The sequence below is a fragment of the Engystomops pustulosus genome, chromosome 7 (genome assembly GCF_040894005.1).
Source record: "Engystomops pustulosus chromosome 7, aEngPut4.maternal, whole genome shotgun sequence".
Taxonomy (NCBI): Eukaryota; Metazoa; Chordata; class Amphibia; order Anura; family Leptodactylidae; genus Engystomops; species Engystomops pustulosus.
In genome coordinates this window covers 37,242,508-37,270,129 of record NC_092417.1, presented here as the reverse complement: position 1 = coordinate 37,270,129, position 27,622 = coordinate 37,242,508, and the positions used below count along the sequence as shown (strand labels likewise).

At 40.8% G+C, this 27,622-nt stretch overlaps 1 protein-coding gene across 15 annotated transcripts in view; it reads right to left on the bottom strand.

Moving 5' to 3' along the window:
* RYR3 (ryanodine receptor 3) overlaps positions 1-27,622 on the bottom strand; it is a 434,191-nt gene that overhangs the window by 216,280 nt on the left and 190,289 nt on the right. For all 15 annotated transcript variants that reach the window (XM_072115452.1, XM_072115453.1, XM_072115457.1 and 12 more), the window contains 16 exons: positions 26,719-26,831; positions 25,667-25,772; positions 21,212-21,305; positions 19,306-19,380; positions 19,067-19,223; positions 16,958-17,122; positions 14,824-14,945; positions 13,151-13,340; positions 12,082-12,217; positions 10,329-10,424; positions 9,005-9,123; positions 7,638-7,771; positions 6,666-6,907; positions 3,010-3,202; positions 678-894; positions 330-434 (listed from right to left, as the gene is read on the bottom strand). In XM_072115452.1, coding sequence (XP_071971553.1) covers positions 330-434; positions 678-894; positions 3,010-3,202; positions 6,666-6,907; positions 7,638-7,771; positions 9,005-9,123; positions 10,329-10,424; positions 12,082-12,217; positions 13,151-13,340; positions 14,824-14,945; positions 16,958-17,122; positions 19,067-19,223; positions 19,306-19,380; positions 21,212-21,305; positions 25,667-25,772; positions 26,719-26,831 — 2,264 coding nt within the window. The remainder of the gene's footprint in view (positions 1-329; positions 435-677; positions 895-3,009; positions 3,203-6,665; positions 6,908-7,637; positions 7,772-9,004; positions 9,124-10,328; positions 10,425-12,081; positions 12,218-13,150; positions 13,341-14,823; positions 14,946-16,957; positions 17,123-19,066; positions 19,224-19,305; positions 19,381-21,211; positions 21,306-25,666; positions 25,773-26,718; positions 26,832-27,622) is intronic.

Sequence of the window (27,622 nt, the reverse complement as noted above, 5' to 3'; positions counted from 1 at the left end):
CTAGCCATTCTTGCATCTTGACCAGCTGGAAGAAGCGCCAAGCGCACAAAAAGGCTGTAGGTTTTTTTTGTGTATCTGCACTTGGAGCGCTTCCCTCTTATCATTAGAAGATAAATTCATCAATCCTTGTTTGAAGCAAGCAGTCATTGATGGGCGAGGGCCTTTCTACTCCAACAATTTATTTTGATTGCACATATACTTGTATGGAAATGGAGCACCATAGGACTTTTTTCTTACTGTATTCACTATGTATAATGTACATGATCATAAAGGAAGATAATAAATAATACATTACATAATTAATTCCATTAAATAAAATGCTCAGGTACCTTGCCGTAGATCCAACCAAGTTCAATTTTGTTCATGCCCCAAAGTTCATGGATGTTTTCTGCTAATTTGTCTCGGATCTTCTCAAGGTGAGGAGGTAAAACAATCTGAAAAGCGAGGAAATATTTGTTTATAGAGTGCAATAAGTATTAAAATCCATTCATTGCATAAATGAATAAAATAAAATAATGACTAATTAAAGAACATACAGTGGTATGGACATTCGTAGGTCGTGGGATCGGATCTTAAAAATATGAACCCTAATGCAGCTGTGACCCAAATATCCTGCTGTACTTATGCATACACATATATCACTGAGTATAATATTTGGGAAGTTTAAGATGTTATACCTGGCTGGTATCAATGGGGCAGGGAATGAATGAAGCTTGGGACAGGAAGTGTGTTGTACCCAACAAATCCCGAACTCCTTCACAGTCTCTTTTGTATTCTTTTACTGGTTCCACTCTCATCTTCTCTTTTGGCAGCAGGGCCTCATAGCATGGAGCATAGCCTGCTGGGGGTAGGAACTTGAATTCCCCATGGCGTCCACCAAGAAGAAATCGGACCCTGAAACATAGTAGGATCATGTCCCTGGTTATTCTTTGGGTCAGTAAATAAAACTGCTTTATACAGTAAATTCTGTACAAAGATCTGTAGTCTCAGATCTCTTAAAGGGGTCACTGGCTTTTACCCCTTCAAACTACTAGACCAGGTGGGATATGAAATATTCTCTGTACAACTCCTTCTTTAATGTGAGATCTCACCCATTTACCTATAATAAAAAATATCCTCCCAAGTCCAGTGACAATGAGCAGAGAAGAGTCATATTTGCCTGAGATGAGTCAACTTTTAGAGGCAGATATCTTGAACCATGATTTTGGTATCAAATTAAAAATAAGAATCTCATCTTTCAAATTAGCTTCTGGGCAACAGAACCAGAGATACAGACATGATTTTAATCTGCATCTCACATTCTCACCCACGACTTTAACTATCTGTATCTATGGTTCTGTAGATCAGACAACCTCAAGCCTGATGAGATCTGAAAGATGAGATTCTTATCTTCAATATCTAGAACCATGCTGGTGTCATATTAAAGATAAGAATCTCATCTTTCAGATCACATTAGGCTCGAGGTTCTCTGATCTACAGAGCCATAGATACAGATATATACTACGAGGAAGGAGAGTCAGCTCACCTGAAGGCTATGCGGTGATGCACAGACAACTCAGTTCCAAGTCCACAGCATAAAAGTACACATTGGGGGTCATTTACTAAGGGCCCGATTCGCGTTTTCCCGACGTGTTACCCGAATATTTCCGATTTGCGCCGATTGTACCTGAATTGCCCCGGGTTTTCGGCGCGCGCGATCGGATTGTGGCGCATCGGCGCCGGCATGCGCGCGACAGAAATCGGGGGGCGTGGCCGAACGAAAACCCGACGTATTCGGAAAAACCGCCGCATTTAAAAAAAAAATTGTGTCGCGAAAATTTCACTCACCTTCATCCTGGATAGGCCGGTGTATTTCGAGGCATTCCAGCGGACTTCAGCGCAGCAGCGCCACCTGGTGGACGGCGGAGGAACTGCTTTGATGAATCCCGGCCGGACCCGAATCCAGCGCAGAGAATGCGCCGCTGGATCGCGAACGGACCGGGTAAGTAAATCTGCCCCATTAGGTCCAACTTCATTCAACAGTCCCGGATAGGTCATAAAACGTAGAAAATTTATTTCATCTTTTTAAAAAAATACATAAAGAAACGATGATCATGGCCTGATGAAGGAATTCTCTGAAACGCGTAGGAAATAACCTTGTGTGTATCTGTGTACTCCATATGTTCATCCTTTCTTTATGGATTTTTTAAAAAGAGGAAATAAATTTTCTACGTTTTATGACCTATCTGGGACTGTTGTATGAAGCTGGACCTAACTTGTACTTCTATGCTGTGGAAATAGATACAGATAGTTAAAGATTTAGGTGAGAACAAGAGCTGCAGATTAAAATCATGTCCACCTTTGGCTCTTCAATATCTAGAATTATGCTGGTTTTATATTAAAGAGCCAAACGTAGCGGAGTCTGAAGTGACGCGCCCCCTGCAAACTCATCTCGGGCAATATTGTCTCTTCTCAGCTCATTTTCATCCAACTTTAGAAGTTATTTTTTATAGTTTCACAGGCAAGATTTCACATAAAAGAGGAAATTCTAGAAAGGATATTGCATATACCCTACTTGAGGGGGCTAGTAATTTAATGGGGTAAAAGCTGGTGAAAGATTCCCTTTAAAGGAAACCTACCACTGGTAATGGTAGGTATTAGCTGTAAACCCCGGGCACCAGCTCAGGGTGAGCTGGTGCCGGAGCTTACCTTTGCTAGTGTTTTAAACCGCTATATCGCGGTTTAAACACATTTTGATGAACAGACCCGAAGCAGTTTGCGCGTGACGCCACCGGCACTTCCTATGGAGGCGCATCAAGCGCCGAAGCTACCTCGGGTCTGTTCATCAAAATGTGTTTAAACCGCGATATAGCGCTTTAAAACACTAGCAAAGGTAAGCTCCAGCACTAGCTCACCCTGAGCTGGTGCCCGGTGTTTACAGCTAATACCTACCATTAGCAGTGGTAGGTTTCCTTTAAGAGCCATTTATATTAAAGGAAAAAAACATAACAATTAACAAAAATGACTTACTTGACCCCAGCAGAAAAGCTTACAACTGGGAAAAAGAGACCTTCGGTGTTAAAGTTCTCAAACATGCCTTGGACTGGCTGCCCATTAATACGAAATGAAATACTAGGCACTCCCAGGTCTAGACAGCAGCTGACCACGTCATCCGATGCTAGTAAATGCTGGTTAGTTGAAGCCACGGCCCTTGGTACACGTCCTATGTAAAGGGATAAGACAGTAGGTAGTAAGAGAGTGACTATAGTACAATCTTTATATCTGCTAAACTACAAGTCACAGGAGAAGGGAAGTTGTAGAAAGAGCAACAAAGCAATTTAGTAGTAGACGGGATCCTAATTATCCTGCTCCGCCGTGAGTCAAATACAAAAGCACTTAACTTAATTTCGGCCTTATACGTCAATGATCGAAAAAATAGTACCGAGGGCGCGAGGAGTGAGTCATAGTGAGACTAGAAAGAGATGTGAATTGTGCTCCATGGACTGCGTCTGAACCTCACAAATATATCACATTTTGTCTACGCAAACTGCTGAGGGATCACTCACATCACTGTGTGTGCTATTTTAGGCAATTGGGCCAATGGCACTTCTAAAAACAGCCGGGATAGGAAATTCAGACTTTTAAACCAAACACAGTTCAGATTTAAAGGGGTTGTCTCAAGAAAATAACCCCAACTTTCAGATAGTGCCGCAGTCATCAGTTCTCATGCACCATAGATAGCTGAGGACAGAAGGCATATTCAGAAGGTTCTGCCAGAACACGGGGTTTGCACATGGTCCATATACATCAGATGGTCCACCGATCCCTAGTGGTTTAGCCAACAGTAGAAGATAATTTAACTATATAGTATATAGAGCCGTGACACATAGTTGATAACTTAGCTTGCTATGATATCCGAAACTAGCATTGTGGTTCTTTTTTTCCGAATCATTGGGTTTCCCAGCAGTAGGACCCCAACTGATCACAAACTTAGGGGGATATCCTAACCATATATCATGACAGCAGGGATTATTAGAGATGATCTTGCTGCCATTTTTAATCCTTTCACTACCAGCAATGGCGTAGGATGAAGCTGATCCTGCAAGGTCTGTGCCAGGTCCCCAACTATAATGTATGGTTTATAGCACTAGTCTTCTCATATTGGAAAGTGACACCTTATGGGCCCCCTAAGCCTTTCAGACCCTGTTGCAACCGCACTCTCTATTACAGCCCTAAATACCGATCACCATAAAATTATGTCTACCGGTCCTTAAGTGGTCTATGGAAAGGGGTTTACGAACCAAGCCTTGTACATACATGACGGTATTATACAGCTGTAACAAGTCATGATAATTGCTTGCACCTAAGAGTTTAACTCAAATTTGGCCAGAGCACCTATACAGAACGGCACATGAAAACTGCCATATTGGCCTAAGATCGGCACCCCCATTAGGTTATTTGGGGCTGCTGATTAGTTTCCATGGCACCTGGGAGCCTCTAAGGGGCTCCCATAGCTGTAATTTGGCAGACTCTATTAGACTGCCAGAGGCAGACTGTATTAAAGAAGGGGTATATTCACAAAATACTGCAATACCCCTGCATTGCAATATATTGTATAGGCAATCAGACCCCCTAGGATTCAAGTACCGTAAGGGGCCTGAAATCATTGTAAAGAAAAAAAAATTAGTTAAAAAAAAGCTGTCACAGCTCACCTGAACAACCAATTTACACTTATTGTTTTATCACTCACAAATATATTTTTATCACACAGATCACATGCATCGACTTTACTAATTTTTATTCAAACCATTTCTTATATATTTTTCCAGAACTTTCTACAATATATTATTGCATTGCCCATGGGAAAAATGTTAAAACTTCAATTAATAATTAAAAATAAATTTAATAGATACCCCGACAATACGAAATGTCCGTTTATCAAAATATGAAAACTATTATCACATTATTTTATGTAAAGAAATGTCCAACTTGTACAGCTTTCGAAATACTATTAATAATATCATTATCTCATCGCTCAAAAAGAATGAAAAAGTTACTGGGATCAGAATATGACAACACAAGATTTCTGTTTTTTTTTAAAGGTATAAAGACATAACCAAACTATCAGTATATAAATTTGGTATCTCCATGAGGGTCTTAACGGCACAACTGCTTTTTCTGTAGCCAATTCCACCATATTTGGAATTTCATTTCCAGATTTCTAGGACATGACACAGAATATAACTGGTACCACTAGAAAGTATACTTTGTTCCGCAGATAACAATCCCTTGTACAGCAATGTACACAGAAAAATCTATTAGCTATGGCTTGTGGAAGGAGGGGTGTTAAAAAAAACCAAACATGAAAAACCTGCTCTTGAAGTGGTTAAATATGAATCTGAGGCAAAGCTGAAAAGATTTGGGTTTTCTTCAATGCCAAAAACAAAATTGGCAGATTTGTATTGAGTCTACAGATAGATTTGCTCATCTCTAGTGACGATCTCAGTGGTGACAAGATCTGATCTCGGGAGTCAGGTGAACAGTAGGAAGCATTGGCAGGAAAGTGACAGGGACTGGTAAGTGACTCTTACTTCTCGTGTTATTTGATATCTCTGTTAGCTCTTTGTCTCTCTAGACAAGAGGACTAAATTAATTACACATGTTCTTAATTCTTGGCTCCAACGGACAACTGGAATATGTCATATCAAGAATGAGGAAACACATACGTTGCCATCAGATCCATGTGTCCACTTTTGCCCCAACAAGTAGCACTTTTACTAAGGCGAGGTGCCAAGACTAGAGAGGCCAATGCAATGAAAGTGAATCAAAGAACCTGGTGAATGTCTTCCTTTCTCTCCGATGTTTTGTGTCGTTTGGTGACAGGAGTCTCGCACCATTTCACAGTCTGGGGAATTACTCTTGTCCAGTTCTGCACAGCTGTTGCATTTGAAGACAGTGGATTATAGAGAGGAAATTGGCTTTTGTTGTATTACTGCTCAAATCCCTCCAACTGGCAAATGCATGACTGTGTATTCTTCCGAGTCTCCAAAGAGCGTTAAGCTCAGGATTCAGCGATGGCTTCATTTCATTTATGCCCAGAGGTACAATACAAGCCCGTAACTACAGGCAAACAAGTGCATAATGTAATGACGCTTTTATTAGGTGTCATTTTAGATCTAAAAACCCTCTCATGACCAGGGCCAAACATGCCAAAATGCTACATATTTGATCTTAGCTTTTGGAAGCAACCCCTTGTTTCATCCTTGGTTGAGTGGCAAGAACCTGCACAGTAAAGGATGATGATTAAATATAAAGAGTAGTGATGAGCGGACCCTTTTGGGTTTGTGTACAAGAACTCAAATGTTAACCCCCACCGATAACACCCACGATCGGTGCTGCCACTGTTTGTGGGTGTTATTACTTTAATTGCCACCCACACAGCTGCCACCATTTTCCCTAGGATCATCGCTCCCCATGACGTCATCAAGGAAGTGGCAATCCTATGGAAAATGACAGCGACTTTGCCAGCTATGCTTGAAGGGTTAACATCTGTGATCTGTGCTGGCCACCGATTGCAGGTTTCATCTTGGGGGGTGAGTCCAAACACCGAACCAGAACTTATAGCTGAAGTTCAGGTTCTAGTCTGCTCAACCCCTAAAAAGAGACATTTTCCAAAATTCACTTACCAGACCATAAGTGAAGACCATCAAAGCCATAGGAGAAAAGATCATCACCTACACCATTGCCTCCCCATCCTTCACCTCCACCAGGGTAAGGAGCATAACCAGAGGTGGAAGCCCAGCCTATACGTAGGTGAGTTGGTTCTGGAGTCAGAAATGGATCGACCTGATCGATAATCATCTCAAAGTACCACTTTTTGTACTGCGCTGATCCCTCAGCTACACCCAGGAAGATATTTGGCCTCATGCTGAAAAAAATAACATTAGAAATACAAACAAAGATTTACCTCAACGTTATATTTTGGAATATAAAATAAAGCGAAAATTTAAATTTCTTGGGAAAATCCCCAAAATGTATTGGGATAAATAAAGTTTATCTTATCTTAGAATACAGGTGATTTCCTACTTGAGGACACCCAACTTACAGACGACCACTAATTACAGACAACCCTAACACATTCGGTTGTCTGCCTCCTCTGGTACAAAAAAAAAAGCTTAAAATTATGCAAATGAGTCTGAGGGGCTCCAGGCTCCATAGGTGATAATTGTGCCTTGAGCTCCTCAGGCTCATTTGCATAATGTTTAAAGCCTTTTTTCTTAAAAAAACAGTGCATAGGAAGCTCAAAGAAGAGCAGATCCTGCCAGAGAGGGCACACACCAATATGTCAGTGTGCTTGGTTTACAATCCTTCATCCTGGTGGTAGATGTCCTACATAGATAATGACATGAAAAAGTTAAATAAACAACTTCCTTAGACACAAAAATTGGGAGATGTTCACAGATGTGTTGTGGGCATGCTTTGTTATCTGTGCTGAGGTTATTGCACAGGGGGGAGGGGGAGAAGGTGAGCTTTAGAATTTAGATTATAGAATAAAAAGACACAGTAAATGAAAAATAAAAATAATATTTTTATAACAAAATCTCTTAATTTTCTGGTGTTTTCCCCTTTTATATCTGAAGTGATTAATTAAAATATACCTGGTGACATCGTTAACCAAACGAGTTTGAAGCAACAAATCTCTCCTGGGCAGAAGGTTGTCACAAATTAGATTCTGGTTTGTACGGACTGCCACCCCATTACAAACACACAGAGAGCACAGGACATCCAGAACCTGGAGACAAGAGATTAACGAGGATACATAATTATCACATTACCAAGGTTCCCACCCCCATTTTGTTAGAGTCCCGCTTGTAAGATGAGAGAAGCGGTTGTCTGGTGAAAAAGAAAGATTCCAAAATTATTACTTACTGCCACATAATAAAATTTTTCTTCAGTTTTAATTAAAGTGGAAATGTTCTATTGATTTACCTCCATATAACAGTATGTTCTTTCTTCTTCAATATAGAACATTGGTATTGAGGATTTTAGGCTAAGAAAATCCTTATTCTGACAACGGGTTGTGTCCGACCTCAGATACCAAGAATCCTGAGTTCAAATCCTGCCTCAGACACATTAATGTAAATCTATCACCAGGATGAAGGATTGTAAATCAAACACACTGACATACTGGTGCCCCCTTAGGCAGGATCTTCTCTACTTTAAGCTTCCTGTGCCTTTGGTTTTAAGAAAAAAAAGGCTTAACAATTATGCAAATGAGCCTAAGGGGCTCCACACATGCTAATGTAGTCTGGAGCTCCTCACACTCATTTGCATAATTTTAGAAGCCTTTTTAAAACAAAAAAAACAGCGCACAAGAAGCTAAAAACTGTGGGTCCTTCTAGAGGGGGCACACACCAGTATGTCAGTGTACTTGGTTTACAATCCTTCATCCTGGTGGTAGAAGTCCTTTAATAAACTTTCCTATTATTACTATAATTTGCATAATTTTTTTCTGCTGGACATTTAAAAATTGTAAAAACTGTCTCCAAAATAAAAGAGAAAACCTTCTAAATGCTACATGACAAATCAAGACAAAATAATGGATATCTAGTGCCATAGCAAATATTTCCTTTTGGAGGAGCAATGTAATTTATACATTGTAACTGATGGAAAGATCCCCTAGACCTGCTTGGGAAACAACTGATAACATCATCTTTACTAAAATTGTATTTGTTTAAATAGTTTTATATATTAATTCTATCTACTGATTTTTTTCTACTTCCCCTTCTCTCTTGGGTTGGAGAGGGTTTGGTAGGGTATGTTTATGCATTTGCTGTACATCCTTTTTTATATTAATTTTCTAAAAATAATAATAATAATAATAATAATAATAATAATAATAATAATACTGGTAACTAGTATTTTTTCCTAGGGTGATATTATTATTATTCATAATAATAATCATACTATAATCATGACTATTTAATCTGTTATGTGTATCTACCATCACTACTTTCTCCTTTACCTTGTGGTTTCGTCCATGTTTGTCCAAAAGAGAAATGATAGAGCGTATGTGTCCCTTCTCTATTAAATTTAATGCCTCGGGGCTTTCAATCAAAATGCAGTGCAGCACCTCCAGTATTCCTATAAGAGAACAGAAAAGCAAATAATTTCTAGAAATTAATGTCCAGTTCTCCGAATGGTTTGTGGAATAATAAAAGTAACACATAACATTTGCTTCATGTATTTACTGTATGTCTGAGCTAAACTATGCAATGTTCCTGTAGTACAACTCCTCTTACACCGGATCTTCAATATAAATAATGATCATATATGTCCCACATATTAGAAATAGGACAAGCTTGCAAGCAGTTACATTCTGCATAACTGTGTATCCTAAAGGAAATCTTCCATCAAAATCCATCTTGATACACTTACTCATAGATCCAGCACTATGACTATGGTATTCTTCTTATATTTGTTATCCATGGCCTCCTTCCTTCTAATATCAACTTTTAAATTTATGCTATTTATGCTAAATTTAAGTCAGAAGGGCTGTGGGGGAGTGTTACCAGAGCCTATCTGCTTTACAGGCTGTGCAGGAGCACTTCCCTCCACCCCACTGTGTGGTCATGAGATTGCATCAGGCAGAGGGAGGGGGAAGTGCTAACCGAGTAAGGGAGGGGATGGAGGGTTAGACAGTGTAACAACCCATGAAGCTACACCCGCAGAGCCTTTCTGACTCATTAAAATAATGGAGGTCATGAATAACAAATATAAGAAGATACCTGGATCTATGGGTAATACACACAGATTATACAGCACTGCACAGAGCTTGCCAAATCGGTCCCTGTCCCCATGGGGCTCACAATCTAATCATCCTACCAGTATGTTTTGGAGTGTGGGAGGAAACCGGAGGACACAGAGGAAACCCACGCTAACACGGAGAGAACATACAAACTCTTTGTAGATGTTGACTCTGGGACTTGAACCCACCTCCCCAGCGCTACAAGGCTGTAATGCTAACCACTGAGCCACCGTGCCGCCTCCAAGTGTCCCTGGTTTATCATGCTGGATGTTGATGGTAGTTTTTCCTTTAATAGGTTCCAAAAAGAATTTACATGCCCATTCACTTCCCAGTAGGAATTAAATTCCACTTGAAAACAGTCAGTAGTATTAGCTCTCCATGTTTATGTAGGAAATATGTGTGAAAGAAGTGCTGAGAATGTGCGTTGCTGAGAATTGTGAGGATAATAGAATGTGCGTCGTATAATACCAGCTGCTTGATGTTATTATTTGTAATTATGCAGTATGCTGTTATTGAATCAGACTGGTTACAGTGAACCCACCTGAAGATGATTCAAGACGCTCCAATTTACTTATAAGCCAATCCAAGTTATTGGAAAATTGTGCACAGTTGCTTCTATTTCCACGGATTAGAGCAGCTTGAAAAACAAACAAACAAAAAAGTTAAAAATGAACATACGGTTTCTCTCCTATGATTGGTCGGTTTGGGTAGGTTTCATCTCAACTTAGCTGTTCCCATGCAATATTCCAACCACAGCTTTAAACTGCATACCATATACCACTAGTTATAATACATAACTTCATGGGAGATAACTGATGCACTGTAGTTGTAGGGAGCAGCCTCTAAACATTCATAGGCACCTAACATTAGTTATTATAATGCACTATGTTGGTGGAATAAAACCCTTTTTTCATTGGAAATACTGGAGTGCTGCTTCTCAATTGTCTACTACTATGCATTGCAACCATAATTCTTATTAATCCTCCAATGAAATGGTGGTCAATCTAATTATGGAGGCATTCCTGAAGGGCTGCCTATTAAAAACAGTGATCCTGATATACTTTTGCAGGGGCAAAGGGGTCATGTTCCACCGAAGATACAGGCCCAGCTGTTTTTTTTGTCCCTAGTCCACTATAATCAGGGAGTAAGAGTTCTCCTTATTGAGACTTTGCCAATTAAGGCCACCTTGCAACTGTGTGGAAACTTACAGCCACTGATGCTCCCCTGGGGGATTCTGGGAAATATAGAATAAGGTATGGTATGGTAAATATGGTATAAGGCATACATTTCCTCTTTCCTCTTTTGGCTACTTTAAATGGCAAGCATGACTACCAAGCAGCTAAATGACATGATGTGGGATAAAAGTAAAACCAGTATATCTATTACAGAAGGAACAAATTCCCAACTATAGCCCAGGCAGTCTCAGATCAGCACGCCAAAGAGAAGGAGCAAAAACCGCTGCTCACCCCTCTCCTCTCCATAGAGCTGCGCAGGGCTGGTGCCATAAAAAGGTGAAATAAAGGATATGTCCTATAGTTTTCTGTGCATGGTCATGGTGCGGTGAGGCAACGTGTGCTCACCGCACAGTGACTGGGCGCCATAGACGTCAATGGGGACTGATATCTGGCTGTAAATGGTGTGGCCGGATATCGGTCTCGATTATGTTCGTGTGAATGTACCCCAAGGCCGCCCTGCAGGAGTGTGGAGACTTTCAATCATTTACGATCCCCTCTGGGCAAATATTCTGGGTAAATATTAAAAATATGTTTTGGTTTCATAGTCTACTATAATGAAGGATAACCATTCCGTGTGACCCTTCTCTACTGCAAACAAGGGCACATGTACTTAGGATTGGTGGGGGTCTAAGCAAGTGGACATTCACTGATAATATTGCTGATAAGCCGTAAGTTAATAAAGTGGAAAGCTTATCGATTCCAAATTCTATACACAAAAGGGGCAGAGCTCCAAACAATAAATTCAGACTGTAAGCTCTTAAAACCAGCACAGAGCTGACAAGACACTGGTTGGTAGTCCAAGCATAATCAACAAAAGTCCACAAATATAAAAAAAAATCCTGTTTTGGGATGTGGATGCTATGAGACCTTTTTAGAAATATACAAACACACAGCAAGTAACCAGCACAGGTTACCACTGCATAGCAGACTCTATACCTTGGCATTTGGCTTCAATTTTTAAAGCAGATGAATACATATATTCATATATTTTTTATATCATTTTCGACAACACAGTCATAAAATAAAAATAATAATAAATGTTATTTATTGTACACCCACCTAGTAATTGATAGAGAAGGTTCAGGATTTCTTTCCATGCTGGTCCAGCCTTCTCCCCAATAAATTCAGCAAAGTGTGCTGCGCTGCTGTATACATTGAGACGGTCAATACAGTTTAGCACCAGAGCCAGCATTCCCTGCACAGGAAGCAGAAGTGGTAATAGTTAATGGTTTTTTATTCAGATTCTTTGAAAAACATATATGATAATGCTAAATTCTTGAGACATATTTAATATTAAGTCTCAAGAATAAGACTATGCCCACATCATGTTTGGTGGGTTCCATAGGTTTTAATAGAGCCTGGAGCCCATCTGGCTCATTTGCATAATGTTTAAAGTCTTTTATTTTTTAAAACAAGGACATAAAAAGCTTATAGAAAAGTGGATCCTGCCAGAGGGGGCACACACCAGTATGTGAGTGCGCTTGGTTTACAATCATTCATCCTGGTGGTAGATTTCCTTTAAGACAGCTTCTCCATTGGAAGATGCCTGAGTGAAATAGTTCCTATATTTGCTAGTTCGTTAAGGTTACTGTGGTTGCACTTTCTGTATTTACTCATGGATGAGTAACCTATTTTTGGGATTACTGACTGCACACTGATTCTGTCTGCTCCAACCTTGACCTCTACCACCAACAACCAACTACTACAGGTGATGACCTGGTGGTTTATCTACAGTAAAGTCCAAACTATAGAGGCACTGTTGGAGGATCCTCCGGTGGGCCCTGGCTCAAACCAATACTGAACCCCAACACAATTTTAACACTGCTAGAGTATATTTCCAGGGGGATAATAAAGAGTGGGCCTCCACATTGATTTTCTCTGGTGGGCCTTAGGAAACCTAATCTGACACTGTATAGAGGAGCTAAAGAGCAAACCCACGCCACTACCTTGATAACAACCCACTAAGGAGCCTTTGTAATATTCATATTTACGAAATAACTAAAGTAAATGTAAAACAATATGGACACTGTAATAAAGATAATAAAATTGTAAATAAAAGTGAAATGAAACAACAGAAGAAAGCTAAAAAGACAGAAACTTTTTTGTTCAAGAGTCTCTGGACTTATACCTCCTCTTTGAAAAGGTTCTGCCTGTTCTTGAGTGAGCGGAGCTTATTTTGTTTATCTTCATGTTCTAGTTCTTCCTCGGGAGGCTGGAAATAAGTTATTAAGTCTTGCAGGGTTTGAACTACCTCCTCAATAGGCAGGGCGATGGGGGCTGTTACTGTCCGGTTGTTTCCCGTCAAAGAATCCAGGTCACTGGTTATAAAAACCAAAAACATCGGCTTCAGCAAAAGACAAATCCAAATACATGAATATTTCAGTGACTCCACTTTGGCCTTTACATTTTACAGATGCGTCAGCAAAACCTCGGTGATGTAATAAAGTATTTGCTGCAGGTTCTTCATCTCACGTCATTCTGATATAATTATCTTTGTATCAGTTTGACAAATCTAATATATAAAGCTGGATGTATGTGTGTATGTATGTCCGCTAAAGGAACCTGCACCGTCCCATGTACAATCACCAAATTTTGCACAATTGTTGCCTGTGACTTCTTGGACCACGTTTTGAGCCGAAATTTTTACCCCACACTTTCCAAAATCCTCTTATTACCCACCATACACAGGAGCCATTGTCTGCCCGAGACAGACAGTCACTGGAATGAGAGTGCCTGATACATAGACAGTCACTGGAATGAGAGTGCCCGAGACACAGACAGTCACTGGAATGAGAGTGCCTGATACATAGACAGTCACTGGAATGAGAGTGCCCGAGACACAGACAGTCACTGGAATGAGAGTGCCTGATACATAGACAGTCACTGGAATGAGAGTGCCCGAGACACAGACAGTCACTGGAATGAGAGTGCCTAAGACACAAACAGTCACTGGAATGAGAGTGCCCGAGACACAGACAGTCACTGGAATGAGAGTGCCTGAGACACAGGCAGTCACTGGAATGAGAGTGCCCGAGACACAGACAGTCACTGGAATGAGAGTGCCTGAGACACAGGCAGTCACTGGAATGAGAGTGCCCGAGACACAGACAGTTACTGGAATGAGAGTGCCCGAGACACAGACAGTCAATGAAATGAGAGTGTACGAGACACAGACAGTCACTGGAATGAGAGTGCCCAAGACACAGACAGTCACTGAAAGAGACTATCAGGGACAGTCTGAGACAGTCTATAGATACATAAAAAATATTTTTGTTAACCCGTTCTAATTTGTTACAGCTAAGAGAAGTTTTTTTTACTATCCCGGGTAACACCGAGGCTACAGCTAGTAATAGTATATACATGGATCGACAACTTGTCTAACTCAAATGGTGGAAAACTACAACTCCCAACATTCTCTATAAACATATGGCACTTTTAATTATCTAAACAATAGTATGTATGCAAGGAATTGTAGTTTGCTCAACAGCTGAAGTACCAAAGTTTGGTGAACCCTGGTATGCCTCCATTTACCTTCCCATTTCTTAAGGGCACAGTCCTCCTTCCACTTGTTCCTGATCACTGTAGTTATGTATTTTGTGCTTGCATTTGTATGTGAACCCCTTACTGATTGTACAGCACTATGGGACTAATGGTGCTCTATAAATAATAATAATGATATATGTAAAGCACAAACTGAAGGATGGGGTCAGGGGGCTAGAGATGTGAACTGTTGAGAACTTTTTCCTGGTGTCGACAGACAAAATAGAGGGCAAAGATTAGACACTGCTGAGCAATCTGTACCTTATAAACTGACTAAACAGGCCTGTGGTGTTACGAATGATTCTAGCAGCTTGGGACTCTTCGTGCTGACACTTCTGTAATGTGACGCCATCATCCATATGGCCTTCCTGGTGCAGGATTGCCTGTTCAGAGGAAAGCAAATGTAAAATTTCATTTATAATTAGATACAGCTTGCATCTTTACAGTAGGATTCTATAAACCAGGGTGCAAAGGGTGTTTAAAGTACAAGGGTTTAGTGTCTGGATGAATAACCATAATATTAGAGAATATTCATTATGATCCCATAAGGTAGTGGGTTGCACGCTGTGTCTTTTCAGCTGTTGCAAAGATGCAAATGACAGCTATAGACAGTAAAGGATTATAGTCATTTTTTAATTAAAGGCATATTCCATATATTTTGTCAATCAATAGAATGAAATACGTCTAAAACCTTGTACTACCACCAAGATAGTTGAAACCTTTTAATGTGATGTTGAGCTGTCACACAATCTGTGCACAGTTCATTCACATTCAGGTGAATGGGGCTGAGCTGCAATACCTATCACATCCATTATAAATTGTATGGCACTATGTTTGGTAGTCTGTGAGTAAGCTGCTACAATTGGCTGAAAGCTCCAGTCTCTTAAGTTCTGTCAGAGAGCAGAGGAAGGGGGAGGTTCTAATAGCACCCTAAATATTATTGATAAAAAAAAATGGAATGTTCCATTAAGCCATTTTATTCTTTAAAAAAACCCTTATTCAGATCTGACAGACTTAAAAGAACAGGACACACAGAACAAAGTTTGTTGAACCCACCAATGTTCTCTGTGTGTATGGCCTTTAAATCATAACTAAACTAGTAACAAAGTTCCTTAGATCAATAGTGCAGATGAGAATAGTAAACTTTGTAGTATACTTTATTAAAGAAATATGTTCATATGTCATTCTTCTCCTTTTCAATATAAACAGAACAAGGACCTTATTGCATTACTCGGCCCTTTTTTTTCCAGAGTTATAGCATTTCTGTTCTGAAAAAAACTTGTTAGAAATTATCCTCAGCAGCAGTGGGTGGAGACTTACCTCTTCTGGTCTTTGCCCTAAAGCTGAGTGGTTATCTGCCATCACTTCCCATCTTACTTTGTGTTCTATTTGAATGTCAATCTAGTGAGAACTAGAAGTAGCTCAAGAAACTTAAGAAACTCAAGAATCCTAAGTAACTCAACAAACCCCGTGAGATTCCTACAAGTAAATCCACTGAAGTCTGCATAGTGTGTACATACATAATCTATACAGTGACTAACCTGGCAGCTTCCGTCACATGATGGAGCAAGGAATAACTAGTAGAAACCAGCAGTGAAATAGTACATACATGAAGTGACTAGTCTGTGTTGTGTGATAAGTAAGGGTTAACAATTTCCCTGCTGTAAAGATACTGTCATAGAGCAGTGGCTGCAGGGAGTGATGAAGAGTCTATGATAAAGCTTGAAGTACCAAGAGAAAAAGAGAAAATTCAGCAGAATCACAGACTGGGATGGGAGGACAGGCAGTGAACAGAGGAGATCTTGCACCTCACTAATTTATACTACTGTATCCACAGATCTGAACAAACACAGCTCTTCTGCTAGCTACACACACAGATCATCACATGACCTTCCTCTCCCTATACGGTGAGCAGGAAGCAGCAGTCCCTCTCCTTCAGGAGTTAGAATCCATACAGTTGTGTATATGTTCTACTGTCTCACAGAGATAAGTAGCAAGGGGAGACATCTACTGCAGGGGCAGGCTAAACAGTAAAGGATAGAGAAGAAACTGCTGGACATAGGTTCTGAAAGAAATAGGCAAAGTTGTCCAACATCCCAAGACCTACTGATTTGTGAAAAAAAAATTTGGAGTTGCGCCTTACATGGTCTAATCACTGCAGAGAGCTGAATCGTCCAGGGAAAAAGCTAGGTATGGAAAGAGTTAATCATTGGCCTTGTTATCTCTCTGAAGTGGATGGACCTCAGATATACTGCTCACTGCAGGAGAAAGAGCAGAGAAAGGCACATTGAAGCTGCTTTACTTAATATGTCCATTGTATATCTTTTTTAATGTTTACCTCTCAAATGAATCACTACTGTGAATGAAGCTGTCTATGTGTGATATGTATACTTACTCTTCTTTTTAGTGGTCCCAGTCGTGCTGTCTTGGCATCTTGGGCTTTATAGGTCAGCCACAGGCCGCTGTCTACATGCTGGATAAAGCAAATGGAATCCCCATACTTAATCTCTGCGACGCCCATTCCATCAATGTCTCGCTTTGGGCCAGAGTCCAACTTTTCCTACAACAAATTCAAAAAGTCAATGAGCATTACACACAAAAAAAACTTACTAAAATTCTGATATCCTTCAAAAGTATATCTAAAGTTTCTTCATGAGTCTTTGGCTATATAATTACAGTCCCAATGACTCGCTGCATAAATTGGTGGCCCGGTGACTCATACTTTTCTATCGAGCAGTTAAGTGACACAGGGCCTGGCAAACAAAAAGACTGTGACCTTTACAGGAACATGTTAATTATACAGAGTAAAATCCTATAAACTCCTCCTTAACAATGTTTTATTTGTAAATGCCAAGAGCCCGCTGTGTGCGACCAAAATGAAGACAGAAAAGGGGCTTAAAAAGGACTAAATGACATAATGAGACTTCATTATTATGGGATGGGGGCCTGAATGGTGCCGACTTCTAAAGAGTACGGCCACTTGTCGAGAGCAAGATAAAGAAAGTGATTGGCGACTTCACAGGTTTTATACTTGTTCCTATTTAGACTGTTCTGCTCTTTATATAAAATATCCTGCAGGAGTAAAACAATGGTAAACTAAATCTGCTAACAATTGAAGCTTTATATAGTCTCTCCGAATACCCTGCTGCAAATATCAGCACTTTTGTTACTGTATCCCATAATCATATCCCATCTACTTACTAGAATTTTAGGGTCCTCTGAAATTTTAAAACATGGCCACTCTTGTTCATTGGATGTTTTTGGTATTGCAGCTAAATTCTACACATGTAGAAAGGGCTTAACTGCAACACCAGAGACACATATGGAATTGCCTCTATTTATTTAATCCATCTGTAACTGCCCCTGTACAAGGGGTAAATACTAGAACCACCCAACAATAAAGAGATAAAAAAACTACCCATTTCAACCTATAATAATAATAATCTTTATTTATATAGCGCCATCATATTTCATAGTGCTTTACAACTTATTTTGATCTAGACAAGAGACCATAGAACAACTGGAAGGGTAGTTATTGGCAAAGCTGAGCATGAGATTTATTATGCCTTTTCCACCCATTTCTTGGCAGAGAGGGCATGTAGATCTCCCCATCTCTACCAGTTCAGATTTTCCACCCTGCATGCCTTTGGGTGTGGCAAGGCCGGGAACGGGGAGAGAGGGTGGCTTTCGGGGGCGTGCATACCCTGGTCCACCTGTCATCACATTTTCACAGCTAGTGACAGGTTCCTATAAAGTCCTTTTAACTGTACCAGTGTATTATCACAGGTCCTTTAGCCTCCTAACAAGAGCAAACTGTACACCATGCATATATCTGATCACATGAAAGCACAGCAGCCTCCGTGGACTTCTACACATTCTCATCCTCCATGGAGGCTTCTGTGATTTCATGTGATCAAATACATACATGGGCTAGACATTGAAGATGTAGCAGGCCCTTTGATTATCCTGGTCACATGACTTTAAGTGCTCAATGATGTAGCAGAGCTCTCTACAGCAGCCTATCAATCAGGAATAAGAAGGCAGAGTAGTGCAGGTAAAATTTACTATGCAGGACTCAATAAGTGTGAATGACTCACATCAGGTGTGTTTCATATAAGTTTACAAACTTATCTCTGTAACATTGCACCGATGGAAAAGAACAATTTAAGGACAAGGGCAATGCTTTTTAATCATAGCTTTTAAATAATTATTTATTTTGGGCTGGTTAATTTGCACGACAGGTTCTTTTTAACCATAATTTGCCTGGGCCAATCTTAGATTTTAAAAACTAATAAGAACAGCTTATATTTCAGAACAGAAAGCTTAGCGAGGAGAACCATAAACAGGGTCATTGCAAGCTTGTATGTTGGGGCCAGTCACTGGTGAAGTCCTGCCAGCTGTTTGTCAACTAAAAAAAACTGCTATTAAGAGTCCTTAAAGTTCCATTATTTCAATATATCTCTTATTGTATTCAAATTACATTCTAAACTTGATAACTATTTACCTTTGATGCTCTGAAACAGAAAGCTGAAGACTTGGTGTCAGACTTTGCTCGGTCTTGTAGCACTAATCCTTGGTCCTCTGTCAGTGCCAAATACTGCCCAGTCGTAATATGCCGTAGGCGGAATGTCTGCCCCCATCTGATGTGACTTCCACTCCAACTGCATGACAAGAAGGGTATCATAGAAGGGATTCCCTCGGAAAGTGTGCCATGATCAATATAAGAAAATTATAAAAGATTACCTTATTCTGAGGGGTTCCACTCTCCATAATGACCTGGCACGAACTCCTGCTCCTCCTGCTTCATAATTTACTTTCCTATAGCAAAATAATGACATGGATAGGATTATGGAAACAAATCTTGAAATTGTAAGAAAGCTGGAAGAGTTACTGCCCCCGACAGTCTAAAGATGCTCCACTTTTACCAAAGGAGCTCATGCTACTAGTTGGCTTCTTTGCATCAAAATCAATAGGATATGCCATAAATGACTTGAAGATGTGGGTCTGGGACCCTCACCTCTCTAAAATTAACCCCTTCTATCAGATCTTGTGCAGTAGTGAATACTATAAGTGGTGGCTCATTGTAGCTCAGAGAACTTGGTTGTTTCCATGATGGACCATCAATCACAACGCAGGTGAGTTAACTGCATTGTGATTGAAGATAAACATTGGTCCCATAAGTAGAACTTGCATCTCTTAAATCTGTGACATATCCACATATCCATCAATATCTATTTGATAAGGAAAGCCCTTTAAAGTCAATCTACCACTACAGTAAAATTAAGCTAACCATACTCACCTCTTCATCGTCCTCTTCATCCCCATCCCAGCGCTGGTCTCCTTTAATCTTGACATGCTGGGATTGCCTAAAAAAGACAGCTAATTATTCACACCTCCTGCGTGATGTCATTTCCCTCTCCAAAATGGGAGAGGGAGGTGGTGAGAGGTTTGAATAATTAGCAGCCCAGAGTGCCGGACAGCGCATCCGCGCGGTCCAGACTGCTTTTTATAAGTTTTTTTTTAGGTGATCTTACACGTGTCATAATTACAGAAGCCCACTGCCAGGAACAGGATGAATAGGAGGACAGGTGAGTATGTTCAGCTTAATTTTCCTGCACTGCAGAGGTAGATTTCCTTGAAAGAGAACCTGTCACCAGTAATGTGATTCCTAGCTGGTGACAGGTTACAATAGCCTTTGATGAGTCTTTGTGTGTGTGTGTGTGTGTGTGTGGGGTATTCCAGCTGCAGCCTCTGGGGAGTCCCTGTCGATGTGCCTGTGTCAGTCTCCCCTCCACCAAACTTATCCAGCTCCCTCACCCTCCCCACTTCCTGTCATGAAAAGGGGATGACATAGAGTAGAGGAGGTATGCATGAGGCAATTTAGGCACACATAGGGGGTCATTTACTAAGGGCCCGAATCGCGTTTTCCCGACGTGTTGCCCGAATATTTCCGATTTGCGCTGATTGTACCTGAATTGCCCCGGGATTGTGTCGCACGCGATCGGATTGTGGCGCATCGGCGCCGGCATGCGCGCAACGGAAATCGGGGGGCGTGGCCGAACGAAAACCCGAAGTATTCAGAAAAACCGCCGCATTTAAAAACCGAAAAAGTGTCGCTTGGGGAGCGCTTACCTTCACCTGGTCCGAGGTGGTGCATTCCGGCGCGTGGAGATGATTTTCAGCGCAGCAGCGCCACCTGGTGGACAGCGGAGGAACTGCCTTCATAAATCCCGTCCGGACCCGAATCCAGAGCAGAGAACGCGCCGCTGGATCGCGAATGGGCCGGGTAAGTAAATCTGCCCCATAGGCTCTAGCTGTGCCCCTACCTCGGGCCTCACCACATGCTGCTGGCAGGGAACCAGGTAATGTAAATTAAACTTATATAAAGTACTGAACCAATTCAGAATGCTGACATTTTTAAAATCAGTGTAGCATAGGCTGTTGGAACCTGTCACCATCTGAAAATCACTTTCCTGGTGACAGGTTTGCTTTAATACACAGGTTAGAAGGCAATTTTTTTTATCAATACAAGAAATGTGCACTTTTTAAGTTTTGTACATCTATGGAATATGCATCTATATACAGTATGTTGATACAAGTTTCAAGCTTCTAAAATATACAATTAAATCCCAATTTCCTCCATTGTTACCTATGCTGAGCTTCTGCTTGGTCAGTTGATGGGATCGTCAAACATTCATCGTGACCGTGGAAAAACCGGACCACGTGTCCACCAAGAAGATACCCTGAAATATAAAAGTGTAAAATAAAGTAGCCTTAAAGAGAAACTTATTGTTATCATTAATGTAAATTATAATAATAATCTTTATTTATATAGTGCCATCATATTCTGTAGCTTCCGTACAAATAACAGTCATATGGAACAATAGGAGTGAGGGCCCTGCTCACAAGAGCTTACAGTCTATGAGGATGAGGGGGCGACACAAGAGCTTACAGTCTATGAGGATGATGGGGTGACACAAGAGCTTACAGTCTATGAGGATGAGGGGGTGACACAAGAGCTTACAGTCTATGAGGATGAGGGGGTGACACAAGAGCTTACAGTCTATGAGGATGAGGGGGTGACACAAGAGCTTACAGTCTATGAGGATGAGGGGGTGACACAAGAGCTTACAGTCTATGAGAATGAGGGGGGACACAAGAGCTTACAGTCTATGAGGATGAGGGGGTGACACAAGAGCTTACAGTCTATGAGGATGAGGGGGTGACACAAGAGCTTACAGTCTATGAGGATGAGGGGGTGACACAAGAGCTTACAGTCTATGAGGATGAGGGGGTGACACAAGAGCTTACAGTCTATGAGGATGAGGGGGTGACACAAGAGCTTACAGTCTATGAGGATGAGGGGGTGACACAAGAGCTTACAGTCTATGAGGATGAGGGGGTGACACAATAGCTTACAGTCTGTGAGGATGAGGGGGTGACACAAGAGCTTACACTCTATGAGGATGAGGGGGTGACACAAGAGCTTACAGTCTATTATTATCAATATCATTAATTACATTTTGCAAATGAGTATTAAGCAAAGTACAATAAGTAAGATTTTGTCAATATGGATACAATAAACATGTTTTAGCTGAGTTTTATCTAACTTCTAAAAGGCAAATCTGTTTTCTGAAAAATTAAAAAAAAAATAAGTAAATCACAGTATTCGTATTGTGTTTTGGTTATCTAACCTCCCAAAAATTGGTATAAAAAAAGTTATCAAAAAGGTAATGAATAATACGGAAACAACAAAAACAGCTCTCCCTCCAAAAAAGCAAATCCTCTCACGGCTCCACCCAGAAAAAAAAGTTAAATAGGTAATAACAACAATTTAAATGCCTTATCAACACAATAGCGGATAACGAGCAGATTCTGACTGGGGTCTGACTGCTGGGTCCCAGTAATCATGAAAATGGGACCCCCACAATGTGGAAAATAAGGGTCTGGTATAAGAAAACAGGAGACCCAGCAGTCTGGAGAATGAGAATCGCAATGGGTTGAGTATGCATCCTATTGCTCCATTCAATAGTAAAAATTGCTGAGCACAGCGCTCTCCTATCTCCTGCCTTCTCCTTCAATGTCTATAAGAGTGCCGTTGATAGCTGAGCTGAGTGATATCCAATACTCCCATACAATGGAATTGAGCATATGCTTCTCCCATGATTGAGAAAGTGACACCCTGTTTTTGTGAGTGGTGGGGATGCCAGAAGTTGACCACCTTATACAGGATTGGGCATAACTTAAATAGTTGGTACAACCCCTTTAAGGAATACACTAATATTTCATCATTCTTTTCACAATGCAGTAAAGGTGTCTGCTCATTTGCATAGATATTAGTTGTCCAAAAAATGAATTATTATACATAAATATTTAACTTTGGAAATTGATAAATTTTATTTGAAAAAGGTTTAATAGTCAAAATGCAATTCAACATCTGTACACACACAAAAAAAATTCCTATTTATTCCCGTTTCCTATTCCTCCAATCAGGCTTCCATTTCTCCGTATCGTGGTTAGGCTACAGGATTAAATCATTTGGCTAAAAATGTACGCGTGACATTTACTGAAGACAAATCAAATGAGAGCAGAATAGCAGAGTTTATGAAAGGTTACGTGGATGTGACACTTATCAGTGTGCGTCATAGCCGCATCCTCAGGGCATTCAGCTCCACATGATAAAATACACAGGGATATTGCTGCTCCTGTCAATTTCAATGCTAATGGTAGATTTGGCGTTTCAGCCCATTAAACAGAGACTGTGGTTCAGACAAACTCTCTGCGTCTCACAACCAAAGAACAGAGGGCTCTAATCAATCTGTATCTCTGGGGCTCCAGAGACCGACTGACATGAGGACGTTTTGTTTCTAGACTTTTAATATAATCTACAATAGGAACTTGTAAAACTCTTTTTTTTAACTTACAATAATTGGTAGAATAAATCCTTAAAGGGTTTGTCCACTTTCTGCAAATAACAGATACTGTTTGTCCAATGAAAAGTTATAGAAATTTCCAAAATACTTTCTATATTGATTCCTCGCGGTTTTGTGAGTCGGTCCCTGGTCATGTGATATCACACAGGTGCACAGCTGGTTATATCGCATGGCTCTGATTACTTGCTGTGATATAACAAGTCGTGCACCTGTGTGACATCACATGATCAGGGATACAACAAGCCATACACCTGTGTGACATCCCATGAACAGGGATACAACAAGCCGTACACCTGTGTGACATCACATGACCAAGGATATAATGAGCAGTGCAACCGTGTGACATCACATGACCAGGGATACAACAGCCGTGCACCTGTGTGACATCACATGACCAGGGATACAACAAGCCATATACCTGTGTGACATCCCATGAACAGGGATACAACAAGCCGTACACCTGTGTGACATCACATGACCAAGGATATAATGAGCCGTGCACCTGTGTGACATCACATGACCAGGGATACAACAGCCGTGCACCTGTGTGACATCACTTGACCAAGGATATAATGAGCCGTGAACCTGTGTGACATCACATGACCATGGCTACAACAGCCGTGCACCTGAGTGACATCCCATGAACAAGGATACAACAAGCCGTACACCTGTGTGACATCACTTGACCAAGGATATAACGAGCCGCGCACCTGAGTGACATCACATGACCAGGGATACAACAGCCGTGCACCTGTGTGACATCACTTGACCAAGGATATAATGAGCCGTGAACCTGTGTGACATCACATGACCATGGCTACAACAGCCGTGCACCTGAGTGACATCCCATGAACAAGGATACAACAAGCCGTACACCTGTGTGACATCACTTGACCAAGGATATAACGAGCCGCGCACCTGAGTGACATCACATGACCAGGGATACAACAGCCATGCACCTGTGTGACATCACATGACCAGGGATAGACCTGAGGGGGCTGGAAGTTTAATGGGTTAAAATCTGAGCACAAGAAGCAAAAGATTCCTTGTACTACAGTTCAGAGCTTTAGGTACCTAGACTTTAACTTTGATTTGGGTCCTTTAAAGGGAACGTATAATAAAGTAGTAGTCCTAGTCACACTAATATCTGCCTGAAGATTCAGCCGAGAGGGCAGAGGAACTATGTTATACAGTCAAGCTGCCCTGCCTTCTGTCAGCCACCCACAATCCTTACCCAGCTCACAACTGTCATCCTCCCCTTTAGAGGTTCAGTGGACACAGGGCACTCTGTGCATGCGCCACTTCAGTAGATCACCACAATAACCATGCACTGCCGTGATTGAGACAGCCGAGAAGGCCGGCGTCCAACTTATGCATTCCCGAAACTCCAAAGAGTTATTACATTGTGAGGCCTATGGGGACAGGGACTTATCTGACAAGCTCTGTGCAGCGCTGCGTAATCTGTGTGCGCTATATAAATAAAGGAATTATTATTAAAGAGGAGGATGACATCACTGGTTGGGGGTAGGGTAAGGAGTGTGAGTGGCTGGGAGGAGGCAGGGCAGCTTGACTGTATGGCGGAGATACTCCGCCTCCTTGCCTGGACCTTCAGACAGCAGTGCAATGAAATAAAAGTTATTGTGCAGGAATGGTGGCAGCAGCAATATGCATAAGGGAATTATTGAACACAATTACATTTGTACCGATACTGTTTGGGCACTGTGGTGGCAATGTCCCCTTAATTGCCAGAGTTTTCCCTGTTCATACAATAGCTATTCCCCAACATTTACTTACAGTTTTCTCAAAGTGACTTTTTCATGATACTTAATAAGAAAAACTGAAAAATTCAAATGTTTATCGAATTTTTACGGCAATTAAGTATACAAAGCAAAGTATGATATTTGCAATATTTTTTTTTTTAAATCAGATATTTTTATTGAAAGTCCCCCCCCCCCCCTTTTACAAACCCACCAAGTACAACAACGAGGGAAATATGCACAATAACTAGTATAGTCATTAACATTCTAATTTGCAATATTAACAAGCCCGGGAAACCTAATACAGATAATACATTGCTAAAGTTAACTAACGGTGTCCTGTCACTCCGCACAGCTAAGCAATATGTCTCAGAGACAGGCGTCATGGTCCAGCGCTAATGATGATGAACTCACCTTCTTCCACGCTGCTCCCGGAGCATGTTGGATGCACATTCCAGAGGGTCTGCATAAACGAGGCATCCACCTGGATATTGCCCATTCCATTCGATATGGATAGATGCTACAAGACAAAGGTGTTCTAGTTTGACATAATATAATGATGCAGCAAAATATTCTAAATCCACTGCCTGAAGCACACACAATAGGGCAGAGGGATTATAAAGCAAATTCTACTTGTGCTCAAATATCATCAAATGCCAAATCGGCAACTTTAATCCTTTGAATCACTAAAACATAACTTTTATATTAGTTAAAACAACTTTTCATGTGACAATTATGTGCATATTAAAATGATCACATTTGGGTATTGTGTGTGTAGAGTAAAGGCCCATGCACCCAAACGAATGGGGGATGTATGTACGGGCACAAACTTGCGGCCGTACATACGTCCCACCATAGACGGCAATGGCCACACGGAGCGATACGTTGCCGCACATGTGTGGCACCATACTGCTCCGTACACGGGAAAGAGATAGGACATTTCCTATCTTTCCCCGTGTTACTGCCCCTACGCTGTGGATCTCTATGGAGACAGGAGGGGTCACCCCTCCTCCTCTCCATGGCGACGGACGTATGTCCGCCCGGATACGGCATACGTTCGTGTGCATGCTGCCTAATATATATGTACTAGAGCAATGTCAGATATGAATTGCCATACGGTTACTGGACCCAATGAGGGGACAACAATTGTTATTTTTTGCTTAATTGAATGTATATCTCTCTCCCCTCCCTTTGTTAGGGTAAAGGTTATATGGTTACTACCAAAAAGCTCTCTCGTTATTTAGTCCAACTACTGTAGTTTGTATCCGTGTAACTTATGACTTATTACTTGTTACTTATATCTCATCACTCTGGCTAGTACTATCATCTACCACTATCTGGCTCCACAATACTAGTCATTCTACACATACATTTTGCTGTATTTAAAATCTATAATAGTCAGAAGTAGCATAGATTTTTATTGACAGACAATGAAGTATTTTCTTATCCAAATACCGGACACTTACTAGGTATCTTTCAGAGGACACACTGACTAAAATCAAGTCATCGCCAATACGAACTTTCTCTCCTTCTGATCTTTGCTTGGATGCAGGATGTATTGTCCACCAGCAAGCCTCTCCTACAGATAGAAAACAAATATTCTGTGACTATATCTTGTCACGGTATAGAAGGAAAAAAACTCCTTATAAAACTCCAATAGATAAATGTTCTAACATCTTCCTTGTGAATGTCTAAATAATGTAAATTTATACATATAAAGTTCTTAATAATTTGGTCAGTAGACTTGGCACCATCTTCTCTTTTTAATATCCTAACAAATAATTATTACTGGAAGTCCTTTTTTTAAAAAAAATATGTTTATATCTATATACATATCTATCAGTCGGTATTTCTAACAGACCTCAAACAAACCCAGAATAGACTGATCCTGCAGATTAAGAATAGGGGCGTAACTAGGAGGCAGGGCCCCATGGAAGACTTCCGAGTGGGTACCCCTCTTCCCCCTTAAAAAATATACATATTTGTACACACACGTTTACCCACATCATATACTTACATACAGCATAAACAAAGAAATATAGAGTATATACACACCATATACGAACACATAAATATAGCACCATATACACACATACAGCATATACAGACATACAACATACGCACACACATGCACAATGTGCATCATAATATGTGTATAATGGTGCAGATCCTCTATTCTTTAGTGTGGCAGGTCACATGATGGGCCCCCATTATACTGTGGGCCCCATAGCAGCTGCTATGGCAGCTATCTGTGCAGTTACGCCCTGACTAAGACACATGCACAATGTGCAGCATAATATGTGTATAATGGTGCACATCCTCTATTCTTTAGTGTGGCTGGTCACATGATGGGCCCCCATTATACTGTGG